Source organism: Camelina sativa, chromosome 5 (assembly GCF_030686135.1).
Source record: "Camelina sativa cultivar CO46 ecotype springtype chromosome 5, ASM3068613v1".
NCBI lineage: Eukaryota > Viridiplantae > Streptophyta > Magnoliopsida > Brassicales > Brassicaceae > Camelina > Camelina sativa.
Window position 1 is genome coordinate 24308300 of NC_141884.1, and position 9664 is coordinate 24317963.

Sequence of the window (9664 nt, forward strand, 5' to 3'; positions counted from 1 at the left end):
ACACCTTTTTCGGATTCCGCAAGGCAGATACCAAAAATGGGTCCATAGTCAGGTACATATTTTAAACTTTAACTACACGATTTAGGTGTGTTCATGGTTTCTTGTTGGATTTAAATTCGACCGGTTTGCGTTTAACTGCATCTGCAGCACATGGAGATGATTGCCCTAACGCTGTGGCACAAAAACGGAGAAGAAATGATAAAACAAAGGACCGTAATTTTGGACTCCATTCTCTTTTACGAGTTGACAAGAAGGTTCCAAGCATTCAATAGGACCACGGCGAAACGGAATTTCAGATGGGACAAAGTACTCATTGACATCATCAATGGGGAAAGGATGCACCACGAACCAAGGTTGAAGTGGGTTACAGATGTCGATGTTATATATGCTCCAATGAACTGGAAATCTAAGCATTGGGTAGGAGTGGGCATAAATCTTAAAACGAGACATGTTTCCATTTACGATCCTTTGATGACCCTTTCCAGAGAAACTCTTGCAATGTCCTGGATCAAGCCGGTGATTATGATGATACCGTACCTACCTCAGAGGGTTATCGATGTCAATTACCCTCTCGATCCATTTACCGCTGAAAGGGTTAGCGAAGTAGGACAAAACTTGAGGACGGGAGATTGTGGACCTTTTGCTATGAAGTTTTTAGAACTGTTGAGCATGGGTAAACCGATGGCTGATTGCTTGAAGATCACCGACAACAATATTGACAATTTCCGAAAGAAGTTCGCGATGGACGTCTACAAAGCTGGTATTGGCCCGATGAATTAAGTAGCGAATAAACATTCTTCCTGGTTGTACTTATTACTTTCACGCAGGTGGTGCATATGATCCGTTAGGATGATTTTGGTTCGCTGACTTCGAATACAATTTAATTGCCTCGCTCATCATATCATACCTCTAACTACATGTTGCCAATGTACGTAGGATTGCCAGTAGGGACAAGTTAGTGTGCTCAAAATGGAGAGAAACTAAGCACCAACCATGCACCTAAAAATAAAGTCTATAACGTTAGAGAATCGATTGTACGTACACAGATGAATATATGTACGTGTGTACACAGACCATAATAAGGCCGTTACTTAGTTGATTGTACGTACACATCTGATAAAGGCCTAACATATACTAATACTGGTTAGAAAGACGTCATAATGATACATATCTAGACCCTGCAATATACCAAAAACACTACACCTAAAGAGGGTTTACAAACAACCGATAGGAGCTATGTGAGTGACCAGACCTCGGATAATCTAAGAACGACATCCTCAAATCCCACATGTTACCAAAAAAATGACCAAACACACATCTTCTATTAGCAACACGCGTAAAACCAATCTTAAATTTTGCAAAATCATACTGCTCCGGTAATGTACATGGAACCTAACTTCTTCAACTTTTGGATCCCGAGTTGAACTCAGCTTCCGGATAATCTATTGTCTCCGACGTAGCATCTAGTTGCAGAAAGCAGTCTTGGTCTGAGACCTCATCAAACACTTGTTGTCTCCGACGTAGCATCTAGTTGTAGCAAGTTTCATCCTAATCGAAGGCATGGCCGCATCACATAGGCCTGTGTAGTTTAGTCCAAGAGCTATACACTCTAAGCACTTCAACGTGTACACACCACATTCACCTTGTTGATAGTTCTGTGGGAGTGTTTTCACCCGGTAGTAACTAAATGCCGCCGCCCCGATATTCTCATCTTTGTACCTCCGGTGATCTTGTATCAAACGTGGGATCATTTTTGCGAACGTCTTACACTTCTTTTGTAGACTCTCGTCGGTTCTACCGCTGTTTATGCTATCGTAAACTCGTAGCCTTCGCTGGACTAAGTTAGCTTCGATGGCTACCCAATGGTTGTTATCGAGGTTGTATGGGAAGAGCAGGGTGTCTACCTCGTCAACCCACACCTTGTGTGTCATTCCGTATTTTGGCAGCCTTCCCACGTACGTCTCAAAACAACCTTCTCCCAAAACCCATTTATTAGAGGCTTCCATTTTAGGGAATTCGAATGCCCACGTACTAACAAACAAAGGATCAAGAAAAGCAATACGATCTGTTTTATATGGGGATGGCGTTTGCGTCCCCCTAATACGGAACATATGCATACATGTAACCATGTGCTGCAACATGAGTGACATCTATCAGGCATTAGTATACCATAGTTAACTGCGTCAAATGTTATGGAACAAAACTACGAAGCTTACCGCATCCCATAACCAGTCGAATGTTGTAGTTGGACACAATTGTTTAGGGGTCAGGAGGCGAAAATAAAATTCGGCATTTCCAGTGCAAGGTACTTTAGCCCTGAATACCAAAATTAATAAATCAGTTATAGATCGTAGTCCTCAAATCCGAATATAGACACTAATTATATACAACTCTAAATGAAGACTTACAAATCATCAGTTAGGAAGGACATCAGCTTTGCAATTTTGTCAGGACCTGCCTCAATAACCGGATCGTACACTGCGGGAGATAGGACTACAATGTGGCTTTCACGTCGGGTAATTAATGCAGCTCGCATTGATTCGTCATTAGGGTTTAACCCTATGTTAGTGCCCACTGGATCTATTAATAGAAGATCAAGCTCTCTTGATGGAGGAAACACCTTTTCTAACAAATATGCAAAATACCTGGCTTTCTCCTTATCTTTCAGTGTATAAGATGATGCAGGAGTACTGGTCCCCTCGGTTAAATCCACAACAGATTCGCACTTTCGATCCGACGAGTCAGGGTTACCACCACTTACCGGATGGATAACATTAATAGGAACGGGTTGAGCACCTGCTCCATCTACTTTGTCATTATACTTTGCTCTTTTATCACCTTCCTCTGTCTCCCAACTCTGTACTCTTTTCCCACGCTGTACACTGTCTACCATCTGCTTTGGAATTCGCTCTACACTGTCCTCTGGTTCGATTTTAATACTCCCAGACGACATGACCTTATCCTTAATGGCTAACGGATTCCTAACACAACTAGCAACTTTATAACCATCCTTGTCCGAATGCTTTATCTGATATAGCCATGACTTGAAAAAGACATGTATTTGACGTTATATACAAGACATTTGAAATATAATATGACGCTGTTAAACTAGAGACAAAGTATACAAATTGCTAAATTGTGTGTACGAAAAAAATCATATATCAAAATAATTACAAAATTATACAACTTCACAATACTGAAATTGATATTGTTTCCTCGAATAGATAAATACAAAGACTTCATACTGAACAATAGATATATAATAACAATTTTATCAATACAGTACGCAGATCATACCTCCTCTATTTTCGGTTCGTCATTTCTTAATGTACGAGGACCTTTCGTATGCGCTCCTCCATCCGTTGAGTTGATAACAACTTTCTTCAATAGTTGAACGTCACTCTCAAAGTTACCCATCCTACTCTCCATACCTTGAAGTTTGAACACAACTTCCGCTATTGCTCTAGAAAACGATATCTGAATATTATCCATTTTCGCCCCTAGTGTTTCAACCATAGTAAATAACCTTCCACTACCATCTTCACCCTGCACACCTGAATGCTTATCTCCAGACGCCTTCTCTGCTGAACATTTGTCCCCAACACTTTCATTCTGCTCCTTCGCATTATTGGGGACATTACGGATGCTGGTTGGGGCAGTTTCAAGGAAATCATCGTCACTTACCCCTGCAACATGTTGCCTCCTCTCCCTCTTCTTCGTATGTCCCCCTTCCTTTTTTTTACACAATCCCATTCTCTTTCATCCACTTCGCCATTGATCACGTCTAACAGCAGATTATCCAGTTTCTTCTTCAAACCTTCCCCTACACCATACACAGAATACTGTCCTTGCCAATCTGGATATATGAACTCCAAAGGTTTAGGTACTAAATGCTTCACCTGAAGCTGCATTTCAGATACCATAACTTTTAATATTCTATCTCAAAGAAAAAATGCAGACAAATAATGTATACATAAATTGAAGGCATACCTCCCCATTACTAAGGAGTTTGCTCCCGGATATGAAGGCTTCGATATCCTTCCTTGGCCTCCCTCCTCTCCACCTTAACAGAGGCAAATCTACACATTCTCTTACATTCCCGTAGCTAGCCCCCAGCACCTTGACGCTCTCAAATGCCCATATCAGCAATACATGGACACATCCATGGAGGGTATAAGCATTGTTAGGTAACCCAAGGACTTTGATGGAATCAACTAAACTCTTGAATCCAACCCTACCCCATTGAAAACTCTCAAATGCTTTTTCATTCAACGCCCTTTTAGCGTATTCCAGAGGTATCCGACTGTTCCTTGATAAACCAAGCACTCCAACATGAACAAGATACAACCGAACAATCTGCGTCTTCATTTCATCAGACCACCCACGGCAGCTTCTCAAACCGTCAACTAGCTCCTCCCAGTTGGGTCCATTAAAAGCTTTCACCTTTAAAGCCGCCCATAAAGGTGTATGATCGACTTCAAACTTTGTTTCATCAATCTTCTCACAATTCAAACCACTAATTTCTTCATATTCATATAGAGAGAACCTCAGCGGCTTTCCTCCAACCAAAAACCATACCTCCGATGGAATGTTTATTGCCAATTGATTGGACAATAGATAATGGATGGTCTTCCCACAAAACAGGTAGTCAGATTCCGCTAGATCCAATAGAACTCCCAGCTGCGAATTCTTTCTTATTTTGTCGTACACCTCATCACCAACAAAGCCTTTCAAACCAGCAAGATTGGACAAACTACAATCGTGGTGCATGCTTCTCATCGGCAGTGGAAAATTACCAACTCCATACAACCTACTTGGATACCTCTTGCTTGACCCCATATCTACGACAGAAGCTTTAGTTTTGTTATTAATTCAATATCACAAAACATCTGTTGCTTAGATTAGCAACGAAGCAACATGAAGTCACACAAATATCTTCCGAAAAACAGAGCTCAACATCATACAGAAAACTAACATGAATTTCGTCAGAAATTACCTTCCACAAAATACAAGGCCTACTATGTAATACTCGAAATTTTAGAAAACAGTAAGCAATAGAGACTAAACCACGATATAGAAATTTACCTCAGAGCAAATCGCTATATTTCCCTCCTCCTGTACTTCAAACCACCTCCCCGTCAACTCCGCCGTCAGTGGTCCTCCAGCCAAACGCCCTCCACACAGATTCTTTTCACGCCGCAAGCTATCTAAAAATAGCCGATCTCAACCCAACTATCGTAAGACAAACAACACAAAGATTCTAGCGATTTAGGTTTATGATCTTTTTATTTTCCCCTTTTAAGATCTTTGTTTTAAAAGAGAATGGCATAAAACGTAATAAAATACACAACTCAGGTATAGAAGTAATTTGCAAACTTTTATGTGTTATTCTAGTAAGACAGAAATCCCAACTGTTAGTCTAGTAATAAACCTACTTTTATGCAATATTCTAGGTAATTTCCCATTAATTTATGATATTATTGGGACCATATTTTACATGGGAATTTCAAAAAAAATATTATCTTATTATCTTATCGAATTTTGTTAATTTTTATACTGGTCCGACTTGGGACCAGCAAAATTTATTAATTTTATAGTGTTTATTAATTTATAGAGTATTAATATATAGAGGTTTTACTGTATATATATATATATATATATATATATATATATATTTTTTTTTTGACATTGACAATAATTAAAGGGTGAATTAGCTGAGTAGCCAAAAAAAAAAGAACAGACAAATAATATAGCCATCTATTCAAAAAAATTAGGAAAGTAGGATGAAGAGTAGGGTTAATTACTATTTTGGATTTTTTGTTCAAGGGTAGTGGTGGATAGGGGTAGAGGGCGGTGGTGGTGGACGGTGGTCCGGCGGTGATCCCACGGCGGTCTGGTGGCGGTCCGGCGGTTCTCCGGCGGTGGTCCGGCGGTGGTTCAGCGGTGGTCCAGCGGTTCTCTGGCGGTGGTCCGGCGGTTATCCGGCGGTGGTCCGGCGGTTATCCGGCGGTGGTTTGGCGGTTCTCCGGTGGTGGTCTGACGGTAGTGGTTAGAGGAAATCTAAATCCTAAAAGTTAGTACATTGAGAATCCTAGTAATGAAGGTGGCAAAGAGGTGGTGGTGGTGGTGGCTGCCGGAGGTGGTTGTAGGGGGTGGAGATGGTGGTTTTAGAGGGTGGGGATGGTGGTGAAAGAGGGTGAAAATAATAGGGTTAAGGGTAATATAGTAGCCCTGGGCTCTGACCGCGTGCCTGTTGAAGAATGAGACATTATAGTTTATATAGAGTATATTACTTTTACGTGGTTAGAGTAATTAGTTGTTTAATTATAGTTTTTTTTTGGTTATAGGATGCGATTTCTGATAATTAAAAGAGAGAAAGATGACACATGTCAAGGATTAGACGTACCAAATGTTTTGCAAAAGAAAAAAAAAAGACGTACCAAATGTGAAAAAGTTAGATAGCAAACTCTCTCATCTCGCATATATATGTGTGCGTTACATTCTAACTTCAAACGCACTTCCTTCAAACTTCTTCCAGTATTAGCTCAAGTACCTTTGGTATGGCGTCAAGGCCGGGAGTTCTGACGGAATGGCCATGGAGTCCCTTTGGTGGTTTTAAGTACCTCTTGGTGGTCCCGTTAGCAATAGCAAGCATATATTCGTACATGACAGCGGAGGAGGAGGAGAAGGATCTAGGGCGTATGCTGATAGTGGCACTAATGCTATGGAGAATAGTTCACAGTCAGATATGGATCAGCGTGTCGCGTCAGAAGACGGCCAAGGGGACGAAGAAGATCGTGGACAAGCCCATTGAGTTCGAGCAAGTGGACCGAGAACGCTCTTGGGACGATCAAATCATCTTCAACACTCTCTTTATGTATCTCCTCAACAGCAAACTCCCAGGCAGCTCCCGCATCCCCATCTGGAGACTAGACGGAGCCATCCTTATTGCTCTAGTTCACGCTGGTCCCGTCGAGTTCTTATACTACTGGTTTCACAGAGCTCTCCACCACCACTTCCTCTACTCCCGCTACCATTCTCACCACCACTCCTCCATCGTCACCGAGCCTATCACGTGTATGTACCTTCATCCAACATTTTCTTCTATTTTTATATAATGTGTATATATATAGATCAATCCATATAATATTTTTAATATCAAACTTATCAGCTGTGGTGCACCCCTTCGCCGAGCACATCGCCTACACAATACTGTTCGCCATACCCATAGTAGCGGCGTCCCTTTGTGGGATCCTCTCCATTTTTTCCGTCATTGCATATATGACATACATTGACTTCATGAACAACTTGGGACACTGCAACTTCGAGTGTTTCCCTAAACGTCTCTTCCACCTCTTCCCTCCCCTCAAGTTCCTCTGCTACACCCCCTCGTACGTCAACACTATATATACTTGCACTATTAAGATTTGAGCTCATATATATAAGTAGATAACATGGACATCAAATATGTTGAAGGTTCCACTCGCTCCACCATACTCAGTTCAGGACCAACTACTCTCTGTTCATGCCCATCTACGACTACATCTACGGGACGACCGACAAGTGCACCGAATCCTTATACGAAAATTCGTTGGAGAGAGAGGAGGAATCACCCGACGTCATCCACCTCACTCACCTCACTACACTCGACTCCATCTACCAAATGCGCCTTGGCTTCCCATCCTTCTCCTCTCGCCCCTTGTGGTCTCGATCCCCATGGTACCTCACCTACTCCATGTGGCCCTTCACCCTTCTCTTCTCCTTCGTCCTCACCTCCGCTATCTCCTCATGCACCTTTGTTTTTGAGCGAAACCGTCTCCGCAACCTCATCCTTCACTCTCACCTCCTTCCCAAGTTTGGATTTCACGTAAGAATTTTTAATAACCTTTAAAAAAATACGTAACTTAGCAAGAGAACAACACTTTAATTTACACAAAATAACCTTTATTAAACTTTAATACTAATTTTCCACATAAACACGTGGCGACAGTATAAATCACAGCGCCACCATAGGTCCATAAACAATATCATTGAAGCAGCTATCATAGAAGCAGATGAAAAGGGTGTGAAAGTAATGAGTCTTGGCCTGATGAACACTGTAAGTTCATTAATTACTTCAGAATCATCTTTTGTATATATGAATTACTGTCTCGGATAAGTAACTAATTAACTCATGATTAATGAGACGGAGGAGCTAAACGGGTATGGAGAATTGTACGTGCAAAAGCATCCAAAGTTGAAAATAAGGCTAGTAGATGGAAGCAGCATGGCAGCTGCAGTTGTGGTTAACAGCATTCCAAAGGGGACCACGGAAGTTGTCTTTAGAGGCAATCTCACCAAGATTGCTTCAGCCATTGTCTTTTCTCTATCTCATAAAGGCATTAAGGTATACTTTGAATATTTATGAAAATAGAATCCACTGATCAGCTTCTCAAATCAAACAACAATTAATGTGTGTGTATGTATAGGTGGTTGTGTTACGCGAGGAGGAATACACCAAACTCATCAAATCTGGGGCCGACGAGAATCTTGTATTGTTCTCAAGCAATAACTGTTACTCCTCAACGGTATGGTTGGTGGGGGATGGACTAGGGAAAGAAGAACAGATGAAGGCAAAAGAAGGAACTCTCTTCATTCCCTTTTCTCAATTCCCACCGGCCAAACTCCGTAAGGACTGCTTCTACCACTCTACTCCAGCATTGCTTGTTCCCAAGTCTGCCCAAAACATTGACTCGTGTGAGGTATATAGCTTAGAACACTACAAAAAACACCGTGCTTGACGTCAGTTTTTATTGACCTTGACGTCGATACTAAACCCATTTTTAAACCAAATAGCACCGTGAAGTATTTTGACATCATTTTAACAAACGACATTTACTTTTACGTTTAAAAAAAACAAAAAAAAAAATCATAAACGGAGAAGCATAACAAGTGAAATAAGTCTAATGAAATAATAGTTGGTTTACAAACCAACTACATATCCCTTGTTTTCAAAGAAATTTAAGTCGGTTTAGATTACATTGATAGATGTGTGCATAATCTAGCGAATGAATGGTTTATTCCAGAATTGGCTGGGAAGGAGGGTGATGAGTGCATGGAGAATAGGAGGGATAGTGCATGCGCTTGAGGGTTGGGAGGAGCATGACTGCGGCAACACTTGCAACTTTTTCCGTCTCCATGCCATCTGGGAAGCTGCTCTCCGCCATGATTTCCAGCCTCTCCAGCTCCCACCATCGCATCTCTGATCTTTTCATATTCATATATATCTCCCCCTCTGTTTATCATCTACTTGTCTCCCCTCTAAATTTTATCTCTGATATTTTCATATTCGCAAATTTGAATTATCTCTTTTATAAAATAGTTAATCAAAACAAAATGACATGAGTTAAGATGTGTAACGTGTTAATCTAAGTTTATTAATAACGACAAAAACAAATATTTTCTTGTTACGCTTGCTTTATCTTGCTTCATATATGACAACAATTACGTCGAATATTATACAACACTGATTTGATATATTACGTCTTACCTAAATAAGATTTGGGTGCATCATCATATCAAGACAGTTACAAAACCTTCACGAGTTACGTTTTACTTTTTTTCCGACAAATGAAATATATTATATCATAAAGAGTTACGTTTTACTTAAATGGTCCTTTTAGAC

The 9664-nt window shown here is 40.8% G+C and overlaps 2 protein-coding genes and 1 long non-coding RNA gene across 3 annotated transcripts; 1 reads left to right on the forward strand and 2 right to left on the reverse strand.

Moving 5' to 3' along the window:
• Window positions 1–1463: 1463 nt before the first annotated feature.
• LOC147944272 (uncharacterized) lies at window positions 1464–4839 on the reverse strand. Its single transcript, XM_087512525.1, has 7 exons — window positions 4579–4839; window positions 3991–4497; window positions 3744–3905; window positions 3298–3618; window positions 2409–3028; window positions 2217–2316; window positions 1464–2132 (listed from the first exon to the last, which is right to left on the reverse strand). Exons 1-7 carry the CDS (start codon window positions 4837–4839, stop codon window positions 1464–1466), a joined length of 2640 nt encoding a protein of 879 aa, XP_087368651.1.
• A 1662-nt stretch (window positions 4840–6501) lies between these two features.
• LOC104787457 (protein CER1-like 1) lies at window positions 6502–9449 on the forward strand. Its single transcript, XM_010513047.2, has 7 exons — window positions 6502–7077; window positions 7172–7391; window positions 7477–7867; window positions 7991–8098; window positions 8186–8386; window positions 8469–8741; window positions 9066–9449. The coding sequence occupies exons 1-7, from the start codon at window positions 6561–6563 to the stop codon at window positions 9243–9245; spliced, it is 1890 nt and encodes a 629-aa protein (XP_010511349.2). The 5' UTR covers window positions 6502–6560; the 3' UTR covers window positions 9246–9449.
• LOC147944273 (uncharacterized) lies at window positions 8930–9664 on the reverse strand. Its single transcript, XR_015557460.1, has 2 exons — window positions 9530–9664; window positions 8930–9313 (listed from the first exon to the last, which is right to left on the reverse strand). It is a non-coding gene; the product is annotated as an uncharacterized LOC147944273 (long non-coding RNA).

Coding starts and splice junctions, on each gene's coding strand:
- LOC147944272 (XM_087512525.1), bottom strand. CDS start 4,839: ATGGGGTCAAGCAAGAGGTATCCAAGTAGGTTGTATGGAGTTGGTAAT. Junction 3,906..3,990: donor AACTCCTTAGTAATGGGGAG/GTATGCCTTCAA, acceptor TCTGAAATGCAG/CTTCAGGTGAAGCATTTAGT. Junction 2,133..2,216: donor TCGACTGGTTATGGGATGCG/GTAAGCTTCGTA, acceptor CTCATGTTGCAG/CACATGGTTACATGTATGCA.
- LOC104787457 (XM_010513047.2), top strand. CDS start 6,561: ATGGCGTCAAGGCCGGGAGTTCTGACGGAATGGCCATGGAGTCCCTTT. Junction 7,392..7,476: donor TTCCTCTGCTACACCCCCTC/GTACGTCAACAC, acceptor AATATGTTGAAG/GTTCCACTCGCTCCACCATA. Junction 8,742..9,065: donor AAAACATTGACTCGTGTGAG/GTATATAGCTTA, acceptor GGTTTATTCCAG/AATTGGCTGGGAAGGAGGGT.